This window comes from Rhinolophus sinicus, linkage group LG07 (assembly GCF_036562045.2).
Source record: "Rhinolophus sinicus isolate RSC01 linkage group LG07, ASM3656204v1, whole genome shotgun sequence".
In the NCBI taxonomy this organism is placed as follows: Eukaryota; Metazoa; Chordata; class Mammalia; order Chiroptera; family Rhinolophidae; genus Rhinolophus; species Rhinolophus sinicus.
This window is the reverse complement of record NC_133757.1, coordinates 8,244,822-8,267,519: the sequence shown is the minus strand read 5'-3', so window position 1 is coordinate 8,267,519 and position 22,698 is coordinate 8,244,822. Positions and strand designations below refer to the sequence as shown.

Genomic DNA, 22,698 nt, shown 5'->3' with positions numbered 1-22,698 from the left:
TGTTTCGTCTGGCGTTGGTATCGGGCTGGATCTGTTGGTGAGGTCCTGCCAGAATCAGACGGAAGCAATCCCTTAAAAAGATGGAAGTATCCTCCAAACTATCAGCAGAACGACTCAGTGTTTCAATTCTCTATGATGAGACATGAAGATCCTAAAAGGCTTCTCTAATGCCAATAAATCTGGAAGCCATTATCAAAATTCACTGAAGAGAATACAGGCTAATCTGATTAATGTGCAACTCCAGGGCACAAGGCCAGCTGCCGGAGAGAGGAACGTTCTGCTAGCATCTCAAGGAAGGCCCATCCTTGAGGAATGGGTTAAGGCATCTTTTTAAGAGAACGCTGGTCCCATTTGCCTCGGGAAGCACAGTTCAGGGTCACACGGGCCCAATGACATAGCTGCACCTCAAAACAAAACACCTTCTTATTAACCGGTTCTTTTAACATGGGCATGGAGGCGGATTAAGAACAATCATCTGACAGCAGAGTTTAAACACAAATAAATCCAATCTTCACTTTCCCCAAATTAGTCATATTCTGTAAATATTTCTTTTCAAAGGATCTGATAACTAGTCAAGTCTGAGCAACAGATTAACTAGTCCGATGCACTGCCTGCATAGAAATGCCATTTAAATTACAAAAAAAAAAAACTATAAATGATTAATTGTTGTGTATATTACCAATTCGTTAATAAATTAATGTTATACCATTTTCCCTGAAAGCAAAAGTATTTTTCCACCTCTGCTCGGTGAAAATTAAGAAACTCTGTGTAAGAACAGCATTTAGCAAATAGCTATTTTTTTAAAAAAGAAAGACCAATTTTCTAGGTGCATTGGGACATCCATTTAAAATCAATACAAAAAATAATTCCTTGTAAATATATAATATATATTTATACATAATTTGAATATATTTACATACATCCAGCACCTATATACTGCAATTGTGCTCTGTAAGTGTGTGCTGACATATATTTTCTCCAATTATTACAAAATTCACAAGGAAGGCAAAAACATATGTTGCCTTGAGTCCAGCTGTTCCACAGCCAGTACCCACAGTGGGTCATGGGCGCATGGTGGCCCATGGCAGTCCATTGCCCCAGAAACATTCTTCTTCTCCTGATGAAGGTTACAAGTTTCCAACTGTATAAATTCTTTACACGTGTGCTGATTACTTTTCCAATTATTTACTCCTCTGATCCATATATACAAGCGGAGACAACAAGCTCCTGGAGGCATGGCCTCCCTGCTCAGTGTAGCTAGGTTCCTGGTGCTGCTCTGTTTGGGGAACGGGAGGACGAGCTCATTCATGTTTTAACATTGCCGTTTATATGTGGACACTGAGGAAGACATGGTTCGTAAGGCATGGGGTCCGGAGAGAAAACAGAATCATCTCCTGAAGAACAAGAACTCCTTGTGTCAGGGTAACTAGGTGAATACTGTTCGAGAGGCTGACTGAGGTCCAAGTATTCCTGAAAGAAGGGAAGAGAGACGTTTTATTTCATCTTGGGTCAGGACAACAAGGTGAATATGGTTCGAGAGGCTGACTGAGGTCCAAGTATTCCTGAAAGAAGGGAAGAGAGACGTTTTATTTCACATGCAGGCTCTTGAGACATTGCTATGGGAGTCGGGACAGGATGGAGGCACCCCTTGAAGGTTCAGAGACCTAGCCCACCCTGGCTCCCACAAAGACCTCAAGACCCTAACGCTGTTTCCTTTTGGCTGTCCTTTCCTTTTCTTTTATGACCAATCATGGATAAATAATTGACAAGTACGGAATGCTAAAACCTAGCTGGACTGTAGTTGCTCAGCTGTCAACCTGACTTACGGAGTCACGTGACCTCCTTGTCATCTGGCTCCTCACTAGAGAACAGGGTTCAAATTGAAGCCCCAGCACAATGCAAAAGCATGACGTGTGGATTCCCAGGACCCCTTTCAATAGTGGAGACCATGAATATTTATTTTATGAATTACATTGGACTATTGCAGTTTCGAGGATCATTTCGGGGGAATATGTCCTCATTCAGTGGGTAATTTCACAGATGTGATTCATTACTCTTAGAAGCTCTCTGAGTTGGAAATGTAAACAGTTTTGCAAAAGCCTTGGATATACTCATGTATCTATTAAATCCACAAAAGGCTGTTAAAAGTTTAGGAAGATAGACGTTAAATTTCAAAGGTTTGAAGGTTTGAAATTCAAAAAGGACTCTTCTGCTTCTTAAGAGCATCCACTGGTGTTGCCCACCGGATGGCCCCAGGATAACACTTACTCCGACTTATGACAGGGCGAGAGCCCACTCGCTCCCTGTGCATGTATGGCCTGTGAGCTAAGAATGGTTTTCAACATTTTTAAATGCTTGGGGGCGGGGAGGAATCAAAAGAAGAATACTGTCTCATGGCATTAAAATGATATAAAATGACATAAAATTCAAATAAACTTTAAATTTTAGGGTCTATCAAGTTGCCTCCAGAACACAGACACTCATTTACACACTCTCTGTAGCTGTATTCTCGATACAAGGCAGAGATGAGTTGTTGCAACAGAGACCATATGCCCACCGAGCTGAAAAGATTTACTGTCTGGCTCTTTACAGAAAAGGTTTGCAGACCCCTGCTCTGAAACTATGAAAAGATTTCTCAACTGGAGAGCTTCTGGGTCTCAACTGCCTCAACTGCGCTAGCACACTGGGCTGGCTGTTGTACTCACACACTCAGAATTCAACTGTCCTATGACACATGCCTTTGCCGGGGGGGCGGCAAAAAAGTGCAGACCACAGCACAACCAGCCTTAGTGTTATCAGAAAAGAGCCCACAGAATGTTGGCGACTCCACATTTTAAAAGACAAAAAAAAAAAAAACCCACTATAATTCATCACCAGGGTTGGCAAGAGAAAGACTCCCCATCCGAGAATGGGGGATGTGTCAGTTCCAACAACAGCAGCATTAACCACACAACTGGAAACAAACACGCCCACCACATCAAAAGCGAACTTTTTGCTTACAATGATAAAAATGAAATTTTGTCCTAAATGGAACCATTTTTCTTGAGCATATGGTAATGATTTTCAGAAGGAAAAGAAACTTCGATTTTTATATCCGTCAGACAATAGGGCATTCTGCTTTTTCATTTTAGGATGCTAGATGTAAATGTCAGTATGAACGGTCCCACTCTAAATGTAAACATATAAATATATAGCACTGCGTACGGACATAAGATCATTAGAATGGAACTTTAGTGCTTTCCCAGTTTCTAAATGAAGCCATAAATGTTCAGATCTGATAGGAAAAAAATAGGAATATCAGTGGATTCCAAGTCTAGGGTGAAAGGAACTTATACTAGAAACAACAATTTTGGCAGGAGAAGAAAGTTGTGTTTTTTTCCCCTTGAACTGTTCCTTTCCTTTCAACTTCTGAAGGTCAGCTGTATTCATTTAAATGCAATCTCTCCCTTTATCAGCCACAGTCAGGCTCGTAAGATAATGCTGCTGGCGTAAGGCTGCCTATAACATTTAATTTTTTTTTAAATCACTCTAAAACTATTAAGTGTATGATTTAAAAATAAATGTATTATTTTCTTTCTAAAATATTTAGGCAATTTTAACGTTTTTGTTGTTATTAAGACAACTGTGGGTTTGTTTGGGGTTCCTTCCTGTTTGAATGAACACTGTTCTGCATCCTTGAGAAACATCACACATTCATTCACTGACAGTTTCTCTCTATCGTGGGATGTCTCTGGCCCCCATGAGCTGATCATCTTTCCTGCTCTGATCAGACTCCTTCCACACCCACAGAGTTCACTATTTGCACACTGAAGCAGCCACTGTCATGGCTGAATTCGGGCGGTGAGGGACAGAAGAGTGTGCCGATTACATGTACTTCATAGAAAATATTTTAACAAAAGGTGCAAGTTTTCCCTTAAAATCATGTAAGTCACTCATGATAGGAAACTGTGTGTCCGCTGACAAGCACATCGATGGAGACCAGCCACACGCCATTCCCAGACAGGGTCATGGAGGGCTGGGTCATGTGTTATATGGAAGCTGGAAGGGCAGGACTTCACTGCATCCAAGTCTACGGGTATCGGAACATCAGCCGCTCTCACACTGATCACCAGGGCACAGAATCAACCAGCCCATATTCCTAAGCTCCTTCCCACACAACCCAAATGCTGCAGTTGGACATTTCTTTTCCTTCTCGACTCGCCATTACACACACACACCAGGACCTACCACCCAAAAGCCACAATGCAGGGCAGCCTCACGTATAGAGCCCTCAGTCTTTGGTTTTGTGAGTCAGAACTCTCAAAATGCAGTTCTGAGAAAAATCAGGACTTGGGAGGAACACAGTCTAACTCTGCCTGACCCCTGTGGAAAAACGATAAACGATGCCACAGACTCCAACAGGCAAGGCTGCATTTACAAAGTCGAGGTGGTTCCCAAGCAAGGCTCACGGGCTTCAGGAAGGAGCTCCTTACCTCGTTGGTGGTGAGAGTGAGGATTCGATCCAAGTCTTCCACCAACTGCTTGAACGTCGGTCTCTGTGAGGGCACTGCATGCCAGCAATCCCTCATCATCATATACCTGGAAAACATGGATTTGCTTGGTGAATTCATTTTGTGAAGCCCCAGATACATGGCTATCAGCCAGTTTTAATAGGCAATATGAGGTATGCCCTCCATAATGAAAATGTACCGGAACTTTTCAAGCAACTAAATCAGAAGGTGGTGATTCACTTTCCCAAAATAGTCACTACTTTGCTCCTCTCCAAGGCACCTGGATGGACAGAAACACCTTTACCCAACATGTTGGACGAAGGTACCTACGCCATCAAGAAAGACATGTGTCCGTTTGTTTTTGGTGTCACAGGGATTTCTAGGATCTATGCCTGATACTTTGGGTTTTCTTTTAACAATTCTAGTGGACAAAGCTTCCTCAGTTTTAAAAAAAAAAAATGAAGTTTGAAAACCACAACGTCAAGGTAAGTTTCTTATGAATTCATCGGCTGTTGCTGAGCTGCACATTAACTTCCTGCTTAACTCTTGGATGGGCCGAGGCTTCCAGGCCTTATCTTGATTATGGGTTTCGACAGGCCTGCTCTATTAGAGAGAGAGCAATAGGAACAACAAGGCGCACAATAAATGCCTTTATATAATATGCTATAAAATGTGGCCATTCATCAGACGTCCACTGTACACCGAAAAGCACTCACGGGATTACAGATATAAAATCCCAGGAAACGATACACCACAGACTGCAGTCTCTGGGACAATCACTCTTCTGAGTTAATCCTGGGGGAGGGAGGAGAGACCCTTTTCAAAGCACTGGTTTTCCTGCACAAGACACATGTCACACACACAGCATAATTCCACCAACAGTGTGGGGCAGGCTTTTCTAGAAATCAGCTCACAGTTTTAGAGTCAGATCTGGTACTCTAAGGATGGCACCTGGACAGATTTTTAATTCTCTGCCCTAAAAATATGGGGGAAAGTAGAGGGAACCAGACACTTGTTCCTTCGCTCTCGGGAAAGGCGGTTGGGGTCAGACTACAATGGCAGTTTTCAGTGATCACAAAAGAAGCTGCAGAAGCACGCGGTCCACTCGCTGTGCTGGGGCCAGGCGCAACTTGTGGGGAAAGGTCGTGTTCATTCTTTGATCCTACACCCTGCGGGGGCAAGCTCCACGGCTTCCTAGCTTGTGTGTGAGGGAGGGCCAGATGTATCTTCCTGTCACTGAGGAGAGCCAACAGCGAGGCACAGCACAGTGGCCCCGGAAGGTCACCCCGTCTTACTCTGCAAAGTCGGGAGCCCTCAGCGGGCAGCCCGACACCCTCTGTGATTTAAAACTCACTCCATACACCTCAGAATGATGTTCTTTCTTTTGGACAGGCATGGCTGTCAGTGTAGCTATCTATCTCAGTTCTGGGATGGAGCCCAGAAAGCTTCAGCAATTCTTCTTTTTAGAGCGTGTTTAGAAAACCGAAATAAGTCGGGAGAAGTGCTATTGGCGCGGGGGGTCCACTGCGTGTTGGGGGAGACAACGGCGCTTACAGTTCATTCGTGCAGTTTGCTGGCTTATCCATCCTGTGTCCTTCCTTAAGCAGCTTAAAAAGTTCCTCCACGGGAATCCCTGGGTAGGGTGAGCCCCCCAGAGTGAAGATCTCCCACATCAACACCCCGAAGGACCAGCTGCAGAGAAGGGAGAAAACACAGCATTACTAACCCACCCGAATCACGAAAGCTAGACATGCCCAGTTAAGACACTACACGCCCACTCACTCCTTCTGTTCAAAGACAGATGACCTGCGGCCTCCTGCAGGTCACCCTACATGCCCCTTCCTGCCCACAAGGAGCATCTCTGGGGATGTTCCAGTTGAATTTTCCATCAACAGACAAGTGATGGTAAACCATCACTCTTTTTCTTTTTGGTGGAGATTTCGGATTGGGTTTCTTCTTCTGTCAGTCTCAAAAGTTATTCATCTTAAATGCAGTGTTAGCAATGTGAAGACACTGAATCCTAAGCTGCAAGGCTCTTCATGTTCCCAACCAACTCTTACATTGGCCTATGTGCCTGACCCAAGGGCTGTGACCTACCAGGATGGGCAAATGACAGAAAAAGGCTAGTGAGCTCATTTTGCAAGGTAACAGCTGCCCAACATGGCCAGTGGAGCATCTGAGGACACAAAGGTTTGTTACCTATTAAGGTCATGGAGGGGAATTAGCACGGGCTGGTGTTGCCATTGGAAGCATCCTGTACCCAGCTGAATTTCATACAACAGACACTGAAAACATCGCCCAGGGCACAATGTATATCTGACCTTGTAGAGACCCACAGTTGGACTTTCTGAGCCTCATTCAGGAGACTCACTTCCTGGGATAATCAAGCCGAGAACCCTGCATTTAGCTATGTCATCATGGCTCTGGAAACACAGCCTTACTGACTCTATCTGGGTACGTTTCAGAAATGAGACTGTCCCCAGTTTGTGCAGAGCCAAAGCAGGAGGACAACACAGGCAGTGTGCGTGCTGCAGAAATGCCTTCCCTCCAGGACTGCTGAGGAGGCCCCTCTGTGCGAGGGTGGAATCGTGCCTACCCCAGAAACCCTCCAGCTCGCACAAACACAGCTCAGCTGATTTTTTTAAAACTTTTTATTCTGGAATAATTAGAGATTCATGGAAATGTGCAAGACGCCATACAGAGAGACCCTCTGTACCTTTCACCCAGCTTCCCACAACGGTAACATCTTTCAGCCAAATCTATAATTCGAACATACCAATTCAGCCTGACCCTGATAGTACTTTTAAGTGTATCCTAATAGATAGAAATGTTATGTGGGGCTCACTATATAATTATCAAGGATGCTAAGACACAGTCAGAATTTTTTCAAAAGATAAACAGCGAGCAGACCCTGCAGAGATCATCTGAGCAGGACCATGTGCCACTCAGCCTCCCCCTCTCAGGACAAACCTGGGTTGGGAGAAACTCGACAAACCACCTTCATGGAGGAAAGTTTCAGGATTCCTTCACTAAGGGAGTGAAGACCACACCAACAGCTTGGCAAATGATAGCAGCTTGGTAGCTGCGCGTCCGTGAATAAATTCAAAGGGGGACTTCCGCTCTGACAGGAGGAGGTGAGCTGTCCTACATCCCATGCACTTTGAAGCCAGGCAGGTTAGTAACAACCGAGCACTGGTGACCAGCCTACCATAAAATCCATCCTTTCTAGAGAAGGCCAGCTCCTGCACCTTCTATGAATGTACAAAACACCGCAAGCACCAAAGAATGAAGAAAGACAAAAACCATGCACTATTTTTGCAAGTCAACCCGATGGAGAAGCCAGAGGAAGGGGAGTTACTTACACGTCACTCTGATGGGTATACACTCTATCAAAAAGGGCTTCTGGAGCCATCCACTTGACTGGAAGTCGCCCCTGTGAGTGTGGATGGAAAAAAAAAAAAGCAAACCAATATATTGAAACCAGTTTACTTAGCAGTCTCAACCGGGCTGTGCCCTATTTTAAGAGCTGACGCTCCAATGATTTTCAGTGGCCAGTCAGAGCAGAAATAAACTCCAAGTGGGACAACCCATAACGTGTGAGAGGCACAGATTCAGGCACATTAAAAACAAAGTGTTTTTCCCTTGGATTGTTATTATCATCAATCTCCCTAGTACGCAGACACACACTGACCAACTTCTAGGCAAAAACACTCCCAACCCCTAATCTTTGCAAGGAAAAGTTATTGGCAAAGAGTCTTGTGATATCCTAGAGGCTGCTGATTATTCTGTATGAATGTTTCACATATACTGAATGTTCCTTACAGAGAGTCAAAATTTGCTTATTGAGAAGTTTGTGAAGAGTAAAGCAAGAGAACAGAAATGAAGGGCAGAGAAATGAACCCTCATCAGTGCTTCTACATATTTCTTCAGGAACATTCTGTGGCACCTCCCCCCCTTCCCACTATATCATTGCCATCTACTTACATTTGTGGTCTTTTTGTAATAGTCTATATTGTTGATATCTCTGGCCAGGCCAAAGTCTGCTATTTTCATCACATTGTTTTCTGTTACCAAAACATTTCTGGCTGCTAAATCTCGATGAATACACTGAAACCGGGGAAAAAAAAAAAAAAAAAAAAAATTTAAAATACTTCAAGGATAAAAAAGAAATATACTGTCTTATAACAGACAGAAAAGCACATGGGCCAACTAAGTAACCTCATTCTTTTATCTACAGTTGACTGAGACCACCGGCCTCCTGCATACAAGATCTGTAGTAGATTATCCTAAAATCTTTTATCTCAACACTTGATCTCTTGCCCTTTACAGCCAAACTTTCAGAAGAGCGGGTTGAACTCCGACATCACATGGTCTTCACCTCCTGGTCACTCCTCAAACATTCCAACCTGTTCCCATCCCTGCCCTTCGAAAGGTTATGAAGAACTTCTTGTCAGACCCAAATGTCCTCTTTTTACTGCCTCAAATCTTTCCCTTCCTGCAGTTCCGGACACTGTTTGCTTCTTGCTCATTTTTGAAAACTGTCCCCCCACTGAGTCACCCCATTCCTCTCTAGGCTCACACTTTTCCTCTCTCCCCACCCACTCAGATTCCTTGGCCACCTCCTCTCTTCCTGTCCCCAAGGTAGAAGAAATGTACCATCAATTTTGTATATTTCCATATACGTGTATCCTCAGGGCTTCGATTCTTAGGTATATCCTAAAGATTTGCAAATTCCTCTCTCCATCCTGACCTCTCTCCTGGGACCATGTTCTCATTTTCAACAGGTTATGGGCCATTTCCACATTGATGGCCCACTCCCCTAATTCTTGTCTTCTTGGTCTCGGGGGTATACGCCAGAATTCTTTATACACTCCTCCCAAGTTCTGTTGATTTCAACCTCCAAATGCCTCTCCAATTTGTCCACCTCACTGCATTCTCACTGCTAACTGCTTATTCCAGGCCACCATCACCGCCCAGCCTCACACTCACAGATGGCCACGCTGCCTACCCGACAGGTCCCCAGGCTCCCAAACTCAGGCTTATTTGTACCTTCTATGCTGCCTGCATGTGTGTGGTGTTTCTGAAAGGATCAGTCATGTCCTTTCCTGCCTTGTATCATGGCCAATACCTGTCTCTCCAGAGTCTCAGTCCAGTTCTAGCACAGCTCCTAGCCCCCACAAGGGGCCCAACCTCTGTCCGCCACAAACATGGGGATAAAACAAGCTGGAATGCTCACTCCAGGGCAGCCGGATTTATAGTCCTGACACGAACTCTTTGGCCTCATAAAGGTCCGGTCATTATAACTTCTATTTTTCCTTTCTACAAATGATACACTCGCTGTTGTAAGCGTTTTAGTTGCACTTTGGTATACCAAGATTTCATCACGATACGTGGTAATTAGGCTCCCAAATCATCACCCCCTTATTTTGGGGAAAGGTATAAAGAAGTGAAAAAACATTCGTATCAAACATTTTTTCACAGGTGCCCAGCAATGGTTAATGAACATATGAAGGAGAGTCTTAACAATCCATTCAACAAGGCTCAAGTGGGGCTGATGTTAGCTACACACTCCACGAAAAGGCCAAATAAAAAAGGAGCAAGCCAAACTGTCTCTGAAGAATAAGTGGGGAATTTTTTTTCCGCTCACACCACCCCCATTCCTTGTTTTTATATGCTTCTGTGGCCCCCTGGATAGGCTAAGATCAGAAGAGAGAAAGCAGGAAAGCCCACAAGCGTGCCGGAGCCCCGCCAGGACGGAAGCAGGAAACGTGAGAGCTCCCAGCAGCCGCCTGGGGAGCTGGCTGGGGTGGGAGCTGCGTTCCTGGTTTTGGAGGCCTCTTCAAATTGAACTTCCAAGGCCCGGGCCAAACTCTCCCGGCAGTGTGCTCGCTGCCGACACCAGCTCTGTGCGTTTGGCAAATGTGTGGTCAGTAGAATCTGGCTTCCCGTGCACTGGGCTCCGACCACACATCGGGGCTCAGCTCAGTGATACTGTGATGGCGACCTCCACCATCTTCTCAGCGAGAGCCCAATCGAGCACCCACCTCCTGCATCCCAGGGTGCGAGCAAACACCAAGGCCCTCACGCTGGGCTGAGCAAGAAGAGACTTGGAACCAAACCCAAGAAAAGAAATGAAGTCAAGCCAAATTCCCATCACGTGCAGAAATCTGAGTTGCTTTCCAGCGCAGAGAGCTGACCACTTTACAGAACTAGGGCCCTCAACTGTTTGGTCTTCCATTTCTTTAGTAAGTGAAAGCCAATGGGTCACTCAGGGAAGGAAAACTAACCCCCCTTTGACCCAGACAGTGTGCTGGGTACCTCTGCTGACCGCATTCAAGTCACATGGCAACCTGTGAGACGGGGAAGCTGGGACTTACTTAAAAGAAAAAAAAAAACCTACTGGGGTTTAACACCTTGGAGGTTTAACTGTTTTGAGGATTTGGTAAAAATAGGGTAGTTTGAACTGAAAAATAGCAAGGTTTTCATAATTTGTATAAGACTCAAATACCCCATTACCTAATTGTATTACTGTATACATCACGCTGTTTCTTCACTCGTCTGCCCCACAGTCACCGCCCCCTCCCCCGTCCCCCCCACACACCTGTAACTTCCCAGCGCTGAGCACACAGCCTGGCCCAGAAAGTGTTTATTGGGCTGAATTCATAATTATACTCCCTCAGTAACGAGCCAGAGATCTCACTCGTCAGGTTCTTTGTTTTGCTTTTGTGCCCTTTCCTTCCAGACACAGGTCTCCAACAAGCTCGTCCCACCCACTATGAGGGAACGGGTGTGGGGAGCCCGGCATCTGACTGTCTGGATCCTTCATTCTCCACCTTCAGGAATAAGGCCTCCATTTTTGGAAGTAGGCTCCACTCATGGGGACCATTCTTAAGACATTCATCTACCACTTCAAACCTGGTCGAGGTCCTTAGCTGCGTGTGGCTGTCAGCAACGGGTGTTAGAACCCTGCAAAGCCCACGAACATGCGACTCTGTTCCTTCTACACCCTCCCCCATGTTAGTGAACAAAGCCCTACCTCGGTCCAGAGGGAGGCAGGGATTCCCTGAGAGCAGGGGAGGCTGGGGAGCGAATGGGTGGGTGGGTAGAGAACCAAAGGGCCAAGCCTGGGACCAGCCACTTGACTCTGCAGACCTACAATGAGGACAGTGATTCACACACACGTGGCTCAAAGCTTCGCTGGTGCTTCCTAACAGTCCTCAGCACCTTATCCATAAAATGGGAATAGAATCACACCCACTTCAGAGTTGTTCTGAGGTTATGGGCAATATCGTATGTAATAAAATGCTTGCCCCCATTGCTGGCAGATGTTAAGGTCTCAAAAAGTGGTAGCGATTAGGAATAATGATAACTTCCATTATCATAACACTATTAATAAGGGTATTTTCAGTCTGTCACTCTAAAATGTATTCAATTTGCCCTTTTTCGCAGTTCACCCGACTCGTGGTTCTCTCTCCACCATACCAAGCAGCTCTAACACAGGAAGGATGTCAAAGACCTCTGCACTGGGGGGCGAGGGGGCGTCTGCCACTGGCTCCACCAGCCAGCTCCAATGCACGTTCTTCTCTCCTCATTCTGAGCAGAAGGGCCCCCCGCTGACCAGTCACCTTCCTGAAACTCCTCCTGTGGCCTCTGTGAACCATATCCCCTCCCCACCCACCCCCACCAATGACCTCGTCCATTCCCATGGCTTGAACCTACACCTTCCTTTGCTGGCTTCCAAGGTGTAGTCCAGCCAAGCTTCCGCCTGTAGCGTCCGGGTCGACTTCTGCTCTTGAATTCTCAGACAAGTTCTAAATACGCATTGAAATTTCAATGACATCTATTCCAGCCATCTTCCCCCGACTAGTCCCTAGTCTCCTTCATCCTGGCTAGCTGCAACACCATCCAATTTCTCAAGCTGGAAACCCAGGACTCATCCTGGATCTCTCTTCCTCTCTCTCCCCTATCTAATCAATCCATTCACTAACCTGAAAGCAAAATGTATCCAAAATCAATCTATTTCTCTAGTGTCTTTGAAGCCAATAACCCTCGTCCAAACCACCACCACCACCACCTTTCATAGGACTTGGAACTTCCAACCCACTGTGCATGCAACACAGGAGTGAGCTGCACCACACAAACCTGATCACACGACCCCCACCCCTCAGGGGCTCCTGCAGCTCCCAGAGTGCAGTCCAGAGACCTTGCCTGCAGCTGCAAGATCCCTGATGAGCTGGGCCTGCCCCTCTCCAGCCACATCTCACACCCTCCTCTCCTCCCTAGAGTCTCTGCACTGCGTGTCCCTCTGCGGGCGTGCTCGCCAGCCAGCCACCTTCCCTCCCTAACCTCCCCAGCCCCCACTGTTCCCGCCTCTACACTGTTTGCTTTCTCCACAGTACTTGTCTCAGCTTTTTACATATGTTTATTTCCACATTCATTGTTCACCTCTCCTACTGTCACACACAGTTCCTGCTCCACGAGTTCAAAGACTATGTCCGTTCTGGCCACTTTCTATAACAGCCAACCTGGGACACAAGGCATCTGAACCAGGAATGCTCAGAAATATTCGCTGAGGATGAATAAAACGACTAGGCAGCCCTACTACCAGCCAGCTCTGTATTAGCAGCAGCAGCTCGCTGTGTCCAAAAAATGTGTCCCCCTTTCCCACAGCGAGAGCCCGGGGTGACCAAGACCAGAGGGTCAGAGCAGGCAGCCGGCTGCCCTCTCCGGGGTTTTATTTAGGAATATTTCAAAGCTACAGACACGGTGAAACAGAACAATGGATATCCATGCTTGCCACTCGCCTGTTTGGTTGCTTTCTTTCCACACCCAACCTCCCCCCACACACGCGTGCACACAGGCATATTTTATGGTGAACCATCTAAAAGTGAGTTGTAGACCTCATTGATACTTCACCTCTAAATCCTCGAGCATATACCTCCTACCCGAACACGATACCACTCTCACCACGCCCCAAATTTAACCCCGACAATCCTATTGTCTAATATACAGTCCATATTCAAATTTCAATTGTTCATCAACGTCCTTTATAAAAGCTGTCCTCCATCTCCCACCATAACAGGACTCAGTCTAGGATCAGCCATCTGCATGTCACGTCACATCTCTTAGCTGCCTTTAATCTGGAACTGTGTCCCCAGCAGTTTTTGTCTTTCATGATGCTGACACTTTGAAGTGAGGTCTTGTCGCATGTTCCACATTCTCAATCGAATTGTTTCCTCATGTCAAAGGCAACCCCCCCACCCCACCCCATACATGCACACACACACCACCGCGGAATGCAAAACTGTGCTTTCGTTTTCTAAAATCTATACACTGGGAGATTTTACAGGGAAAAAGTCTTCAGCTCTGGACTTCCTTGAAAACAAAAACACCAAAACAACACAAAACACAGAACGTGTCACAGCTCTGGCAATGTTCCCATGTGGCCACAGTCAGCAGGGACTGAAACACAGCACCCCAAACCCACCCCAAATGCCTACATGCTGTGTGATCTGACAGCGGCTGCTTCACTCACTCGTGTGACTCACACGGCCCCCAGGTGACAGGAGGTCCACTCCTGCCAGAGACTCTCTCTTCTTTGGGGAGCTGAGGAATTCCTAAAGCTGCATCAAGCGCCAATGCAGGTAGGGTCTGACCCCACCTCTGCCCAAGAAGGGAGTTGTGCAAGACCGCACCCACCCAAGTGTCATCCTAAATGCCCCAGAGGGACACCTGGGCACCTGTCTAACTGCTTTTGGAATAACTCAGATGTTTCAAGTTCCATGACAAGTGGCATTCTTAGAATGCAGGGGGTTCACCTCAGGGGACCTGGCCCACTTCTAACCACAGAGGGTCAACCCACTGAATGAGACAAAGTAAAACCCAGACAATATCCAGGACTCAGAATTACTAAAATATCCCTTCTCTTGATCATCATTTTTAGCACATTTCAAACTCAAAACTGTAAACACTGAGAAGAAAGTCTATGTGCAAAAACTCACTAACTATCAAACAAAGAAAGCCCCCAAATCATCAGAATTAATGGCAGCGTGCTCTAAACCAGCTGTTCTCAAGCTGGAGGCCTGAATCCTGGGACGGTCACGCCCGGCCCTGTCTCAGAGAAGAGACACCTTTTCTGCTCCTCTCTACAGCATCACTGAAGGTTTATGAGGCCACTTAGCTTTGAACCCTAATGTGAATAATGCAAGAAATGTTTCCCTGGTTGTATAAGACAAGCAAGGGCTTGATTTAGCAAACGAGCACATCCAAATTGCCTGCTTTCTTCAAAGACATTTTTAAGTGGGATCCCGCCCACTGAGGAGAACGTGAAGGACTCACTTTTTGGGAAGCCAGATACTCCATGCCTCTGGCCAGCTGGTAGGTGCATGACACCAAGTCCTTGAAGGTCATCTGCTCCTCGGGAACACGGTTGATGTCATAGGAGTACTCCATGCCAGGTGGCCTCCGGGCGCGGAGGTACTCGCGGAGGTTGCCTTTCGAGGCATACTCAACTATGACGTAGAGTGGCCCTGTCGGGGGAGAGAACACACTCCCTGATGCAGTGAACCCAGGCTCTGCCCTCAGGCAGCTCAGCAAAGGAGTTTTAGTTATCACAACCCAGTGCTTTTTCTGTGTGTTTTCATTTAAACACACAGAAAAGCACACACACCTGCTTTCTCATCTCCCCAAATGACAGTCGACACCTGGTCAAGACAGCCTCCAAAGTCTTTAAGAAATTACACAGAGATACGGGAGTGACTTTCCACTCAATCCTACGCCCTCCTGGAAAGCAATGCAGAGCATCAATTTGTTCCTTCCAGCTCATCTGAACTCTTTTATATACACATATGGATCAATAAACAGTGTATTATTTTAATCACAGGAATGAGTAATAAAGATATATAATTCTGCAACATGTTTCCCCTACATGTTATCCTTGTGACATCCAGTTAGGCTGATAATAAATCTAGACCATTCCTTTTAACAGCGACACACAGGCATACCTCACTTTATTGAGCTTCACTTTACTGCACTTTCACGGATATTGCATTTTTCACAAATGGAAGGTTTGTGCAACCCTGTGAGGCGCAAGTCTGTCAGCGCCATTTTCCAACAGCACTGACTCACTCTGTGTCCCATGTTGGTAATTCTTGCTCAATATTTCAAACTTTTCGTTGTTATTATTATATGCGTTGTGGTGATCCGTGATCAGTCATCTTTGATGCTGCAAATGGAACTGGGGGCACCACACACCACGCCCTCACAGGACTGAGAACTTAATAAATGGTGTGTGTGCTCTGACTGCTCCACCAACCGGCAGTTCCCCATCTCTCTCCCTCTCCTTGGGCCTCCCTATTCTCTGAGCCCCAATATTGAAAACAGGCCAATTCATAGCCCTGAAATGGCCCGTGAGTGTTCAAGGGAAAGGAAGAGTCAATCGATGTGACACATTTCATTGCCGCCTTTTTAAAGAAACTGCCACGGCCACCCCAACCATCAGCCACCACCATTCTTGACCATCCACGTCGAGGTAAGACCCTCTACTGGCAAAAAGGTTACAACTCGCTGAAGGCTCGGATGACAGTTAGCATTTTTTTTTTTTAAGCAATAAGATATTTTTAAATTACAGTTAGCATTTTTTTTAGACATAATGCTATTGCACTCAACAGACTACAGGAGAGTGGAAACATAACTTTTATATGCACTGGGAAACCAAAAAATGTGACTCACTTTATTGAGGTGGTCTGGAAGCAAACCTGCAGCCTGTCCAAGGTGTGCCTGTACAGTCTGCCATATAAATACACCGCTGCATCTATCCCTTCCCCTGTAGGTTGCCTCCAGATTGGGGCCATCACTGATAAACACTGTGTAACAAACATTCCTGTGCATGTCTCCTTATACACATGTGCAGTCATTTCTTCATGGACACCACAGAAGAGGGGCTGGCAAACTATAGCCCACAGGCCAAATCCTGCCCACTGCCTGTTTCTGTAATTAAAACTTTTTGGCACACAGCCAGGCCCACTCATGTCTGTATTGGCTGTGGCTGCTTTCACACTACAACAGCAGAAATAAGTAGTCGCCACATAGCCGAAAGTATTTACAACCATTCTCGACTCCTGGTATAGACCTAAAAGAGAAATTGCTGAGGCAACGAGAGGCATTTTCAACTGATTAATTGTTGTCAAAGTGCCAGGGAACTCTTAGATGACAGAAGCAGGGGTCTCTCCCCCCTAAGGAAGGTGATCTGTCCCTTCATACCTCACTCCTCTTTTAAGCCATTCTTGGAAGCCCTTCTGTGGGCATCTGCTGCCCAGAGCAAGACCTGGCTTCCTCCATCCCCATTTTAAGAGAACTTGTCAACCAAAACATAGGCCCTTATTGTGAGAAACTTCTCTTAGCACTCACAAAACAAAAGCATAAGGAGACTGCCTTTTCCAGACACACTCCAGGTTACACCCTACAAACAGTAGGGCCCTACAGCGCTCCCATCCAAAGTCGCCCAACACCCATCTTTCCCCAGTCCCCCAGGTACAGTCACAAAGTCCCCTTCGTGTTCAGGGCCAGGCACTTCTTCCTAGGGGATTTTATAGAGAACTTAACCTTGCACTTGAGGTGTCCCTAGGAGCAAACCCTAAAGTCCAACTGTTTCCCACATGGCACTAACATTGACCTGTGGAGAATCTGAATGAAAGCATTTTTGCTGCTACTCACCATCCTGAGTACAGGCTCCAAGGAGGTTTATGATATTTTTGTGTTTTCCGATCATCTTCATCATCTCCATCTCTGACACTAGATCAGAAAGGTCCTTCTCCGTGGCGTCATCTACGAACATCAGGTAAATTAAAAATCAGTTCATTTCTTCTAACCCATCGGCTGCTGCTGTTCATTGCTGAAAACTTAGTTCAAACAGCATGAAATTGACTTTTAGGCCTCTGACACTGAGGCCAATTCTTTTCCAGCAAAAAAAAAAAAAAAAAAAAAGACTTTTTCTAAGTCATCTCCCTCATTTTATTGGGCAAAAGTCGAGACAGGGAACTGCCCTACTCCACGTCAAATAGCTAATTTGGGGCCCATAGGGTCAAAAGTCAGACCTAGAATAGGGGCCTCTGTCACTGAGGCCAGTTCTTTTCCAGCAAACCTCATACACGTGGAGTGTTTAACTCAATCGTGAAATAAACCCATCCTCTGGCAGGTCCAAGGTGCCTCAGAAAACCACATCAAACTTCCTGGTGCCCGAAAGCAACCGTGCAGACATCTGGAGAGGAGGAGGAAGGAGGATGGGGCACCTCAAATCACTACAGACTTTCTGCAGACCACGTGTTGGTAACTCAAGCCCTCAGAGCCCTGAGAACATTCACAGATGGGTTTCGGGGACACCCCACAACTATGTAAAAAAGTGTGTGGGTGTGGGTGGCCGGTCGCCTCAGTGGGTTAGAGCGCGATGCTCTTAACAACAAGGTCGCCGGTTCAATCCCCACATGGGCCACTGTGAGCTGCGCCCTCCACAACTAGACTGAAACAACTACTTGACTTGGAGCTGATGGGTCCGGGAAAAACACACTTAAAATAAATAAAAATTAAAAAAAAAAAAAGGGTGTGGGTACACATGTGTTCTTAGTGGAAGACGGTCCAATGCCTTCTGTTGGCTTCTCGAAGAGATTTGTGATTCCCATCTTAAAAACGTAAAGTTTTATAAACCTCTATCATCTCAGGCAAGAATGGCTTAGGTCGTGCATCCACGGGCCCACAGTTAGCTTCTAAAATGTGGCAAGACTTTTCTGTTTGCAACCCCCCCCCCCACACACACACACACACTTCAAGCTAATTCAATATGTAAAAATCTGGACTTATTAAAAAAGTGAGATAATGGCACGGCTAGGAGCCATGTTGAGTAAAGCTTTTGAGCTTCACAAAAGGAAGAGCAACACAATTGACTGAAGTGTAAAATCTACACTGACATGTGTGGCGGACTGAGCTCTTGCTGTGTAGAGGGAGGGGCCCACCTGTGTCTCAGCGCTCAGGGTGTTCTCTCGTCCGGTCTCTGAGCACCCACTGGCTATAAAAAAGGGCACGTCACAAGGGCTCTGGGACTAACGTCCTTCTCCATCCTAACACAGAAGGCCGGCCGGGTATAACAAGAGAAACAGAACTCCCAGACCTCCCCTCTTGCAGTATCCCCAGGTAACTCTGAGCTCCATAACCCAAAACGGAAGTTCTGCTGCAAGAGACAGGAAGCCTGGGCCTTTCCTCCAATACTCACCCCTGTTTTGTGGCCAGAGGTTGCCAAGGCTAGGTTGTGCAGGGCACACAGTGCACCACACCTGCCACACACCTGCCACACAAGGCAGGCCTAGGCCACGCAGGACACAGGCAGGAGGATGCCTCTGTGGGTGGAGCCAACAAGTATCCTCCCCTGCATCACACCACCAGGTGGGAAGCAGCTCAAAACACCCTAGTTTTCCTTGGGAGCCATTCGATCAATAGCTTTAAGATTCAACAGCTTCTAAACTATTTCCAGCCTGCTACTTTCCCTCAGAGAGGGACATGATAAATATCCCAGGAGAACCCACAAAACAAAGAAAAGGTCTAACTCTCGAGCACCTACAACGTGTCAGCAGCCCAACATCCCCAGAACAGACCTCTCTGCCGGGACCCGTGGGACAATCTCAGCTTGGGCTGTCCTTTCTGAGACCCCTACCATTGAATTTATCATGTGACTGTTCCCCATAACTCCTCCCATAAAAGAATGTCCCAGAAGGAAGCCGTTAATGGTTACAAGTTCTTTACACTCCCTGGACCTAGGCATGATGCAGAGTTGGAAGGTTAATGCAGAAATGTTCAGGTTCCCATGAATGCCACTTGACGCTTACATCGCAGGGTCACTATTTATACGTCCCAGAAGGTGCTGCACCAGCACCAATCCCCTTAGTTCCCTTTCAGCTTTCTAAGTGACTGTCCCAGACCAGTGTCTTTTCTGCTTCGTTCTTCTCACGAAAGAAAAGGTGTGGCCTCCTTTCCCCAACCCTCCTTGCTCGCTACAAAAATGCCAATTGCCCTTAACTTGTAAATTAAAGTTTGGGCCCAGAGACCAACGTACCAACACTCATCAGAATTAACCGACTAAATGTGAGCTGGTATCTTCTAAGCACAAACAAATATAAAGGGAATGAAGAACGGGAGGCTAGCCCTTTCTGACAAAACGGGTTTTTTTATAAGTGCACACAGCTCAAGATAAATAGTCTGTCCAAGATGCTGATTTATACTGAAAACTCCTCAACCCCTAGGTCAACTATGTGCCCTCTGACCCGCTGCCACGATAGAGTTCACATGCCACAAAAGGAACATTCTTGATAAGACTTTCCCCCCTTGCTTCAGCCCCGCCTGTCCCCACCCCCACCTACCCTGCCCCCACCGACCCCCCTCCCCACTCACCTTTCAACATCTTCACTGCCACCGTGACTGCTTCCTTGGGCTTCTCTTTGTCGATTCCCACTGCTTCAGCCATGACCACTTGCCCAAAGCAACCTTCCCCCAGGGGTTTGCCCAGCGTCAGCCTAAATGTGTAAATAGGGGATTAGCACACAGCATCTGGTGAAGGGGTTGCAGCGAGGGAAATTCCAGAACTAAATATAAAAATCTTTCAGCGGCTTGCAAAAGCATGGAGCATTTATCATATGGAACTAATGAGACATGGGGTACACGCGCGCTTGAGTATTTTCTTAGTGACGTTTTAGAGAATGTCAATTACTGGCGGAACAGCTATTAAGTTTCACATTTGTATTCTGGATTTATTTTCTTTACGGAAGGGAGCCTTGCTAGTGAGGTGGTCAGCTTTCCTAAGTGGTAACAAGGACGAGCTTTTGATCTTGAGCCAATCGAATATTCGTGATTCAGAATGCCTCAAAGAATACCGTTAAAGCTGTTTTTATTTTTTGTCTCTGAAGTGATGGCTTTAAAAATCACTATTCTTCAAATACCAGTGGATTTTACGGTCACATTCTGGGGCCAAGTTACATGATACTGTGAATCTTAAACACATTTCAAAGCATCTCTCTAATTTTTCACTAAAGGCAAAAAAAGAAAAAAAATCTAAAAGTTGGGGAGGGAATTTTTTTTTGACATACAGTTTAGAAAACCTTATGACTACCCAAAATTAATAATGAAGAAAACCCAAAGTGAACACAACAAACTAAATTTCTAAGCTCAGAAGCTCTATACACATCATACTAATAGCATTCCAGAAACCAAGAGAGTGGAGAAGTCTTTGGAATACATATGAATGTGTGTGTGTTTTTTCTCTTAAGCATTAACACAGCAAAGTACTGAGCTGACCTTAGCAAACTGTATTTATGGTGAGTACACAAGGTTTGCAAAAGCTAAGCAAAGACTGAGGGCAACGTTTGCTATGCTGAGGTCATTCCATTTCTATGCTGAACTAAAATTTAATATCTTGGCAGAAAATAAACATTTGCGTTGGAAAAATGGCTAATTTATGTCCTATTGCCCTGCTACTACAAGCATAACAATCCTTTCTTTGTATAACTTCTGCCTCCAATCTAATAAACTGCTTCTAAATAGCCTTCATTCATTGGAAATCTGCTCCACCTCCGTTTGTGTTAAACACTGTTTGGAAATGCTCAGCACTCAGATTTTCCACACTAGGTACCCCGGGGTGGGAGCTCACAGCTCGGCACACACAGACTCCCACTGTTGACTGCGGCATCACAGGTGGCAAAAACCACGGACAACCTGAGCGCCGCCATTTCTTACCATGTGATCACAGCTCCCCAGTTCAGCCCTATGTCTACATAGGAATGTGCTCATGAACCCACCCACCCACCTACTTGTAGAATCAAACCAAGGAGCTGGGAGAACTCCAAGAAATACCCCTTTTCTCTCTCCACATTCTGTAGGTAGAGAAACCATTCTTTGTGTTTTCTCTGGTGCCTCCCCAGGTAAACAAGTCCTGAATGAATGAATGAATGAATGAATGGTCATCTTACTATGGTACACAAACAAACTGGAAATTACTTTCATTAACACTTTAACAGAATGATACCTGTACAGTTATTTGGTCCTAGCTTACGGTGCACATTAATAGCTCTAAATTGGCTGCCGGGAAACAAAACTGGTGTGGAGTTGTACGAATCAAAATGCCAAGTGTTGTACAAGCTCCCGCTCCTTCCAAACAGAGCTCATCATCCAGCCTCTGGAAAAGCTGATCTCTGTAGTATTTCAAAATCTGTGTGTGAGCTCCTTCTATAGTAACTAAACACCTCTCTGACATAATCTCAGGGCGATACTGCAAATGTCAAGAAAAATTGGGTAGCTGTATGGAATTCCGCAAGTCAAGAGCTTATTCCAGCTGATTTGACGCAGATGTGCAGTCAGCCGTTTCCACCTTCCACTACTCTCAAGCTGTTTGGACTCTAATTACCACAAGAGGTACCCGGAAAAGAGAGCTGATGGCCCTTCAATGACCATCGTACTTCATTCAGGAGGCAGGCCTGGGAGTTGGTCCCCACCTGGAAAACAGAAGGCTACTAGCCCAAGATTTGTCCCACTGACTGCTGAGGCTTGCGGTTCAGAGCTCCCAGGTTACCAAGACAGGAAGGGAAACGAAAGGGAAGCAAACTCACATGAGCTAAGAACTGTGCTCAGTCCTGGGAGGTCTGTACCATGACCTTCATTTCACAGGGATGAAGTTAAGAGCATCAGGTAACTCAGGGAAGGTTGCCCAGCCACTAGCTGGGATTCAAATCCAGCCCAACAAAGCCCAAAATACATGGACTTGAAGTCAGACCAAGAGATAAAAAACAACTCCCTAGAATGCCTTCGAAAGAGTCCAGATGGCTACATCCAGTAAGGAAAATATGATGGACCACAGGAAATTCAACATCAGGTACCGTATCTGAAGCTTTTCAGCGTGATGTTACATTAATAACCATTAAAAACAGTAACACTGAGTAAAGATTAAGATGGTTTCTATCCTACACCTAATATCGCCAAAGAAATGAACTACAAAACAGTCAAATTCTAGTAACCTGAAGGCGGAACGCCAGATCTGTTCTAAAAAATAGGATCATTCCACTTTTATTCCATTTGACTGGGTTTGAATTGTCTAGAAAGTTTTAAAAAAAAATGCTAACAAGGTACCATCTTGTTTGGGGACCGGTCATGGCTTAGTAGCTCTGTTTTAAAAGAA

At 45.8% G+C, this 22,698-nt stretch overlaps 1 protein-coding gene across 14 annotated transcripts in view; it reads right to left on the bottom strand.

Moving 5' to 3' along the window:
- Positions 1–1,088: 1,088 nt before the first annotated feature.
- Positions 1,089–22,698, bottom strand: part of FGFR2 (fibroblast growth factor receptor 2) — a 100,420-nt gene continuing 78,810 nt past the window's right edge. For 11 of the 14 annotated variants that reach the window (XM_019752934.2, XM_019752937.2, XM_019752936.2 and 8 more), the window contains 8 exons: positions 19,926–20,047; positions 17,205–17,315; positions 14,829–15,019; positions 8,475–8,597; positions 7,853–7,923; positions 6,045–6,182; positions 4,473–4,578; positions 1,089–1,470 (listed from right to left, as the gene is read on the bottom strand). In XM_019752934.2, the coding sequence (XP_019608493.1) occupies positions 1,306–1,470; positions 4,473–4,578; positions 6,045–6,182; positions 7,853–7,923; positions 8,475–8,597; positions 14,829–15,019; positions 17,205–17,315; positions 19,926–20,047 (1,027 nt within the window). In that variant the 3' untranslated portion in view covers positions 1,089–1,305. Of the gene's footprint in view, positions 1,563–4,472; positions 4,579–6,044; positions 6,183–7,852; positions 7,924–8,474; positions 8,598–14,828; positions 15,020–17,204; positions 17,316–19,925; positions 20,048–22,698 lie in introns of all 14 variants that reach the window. The other 3 variants (XM_019752939.2, XM_019752940.2, XM_019752949.2) reach the window with 1 other exon arrangement.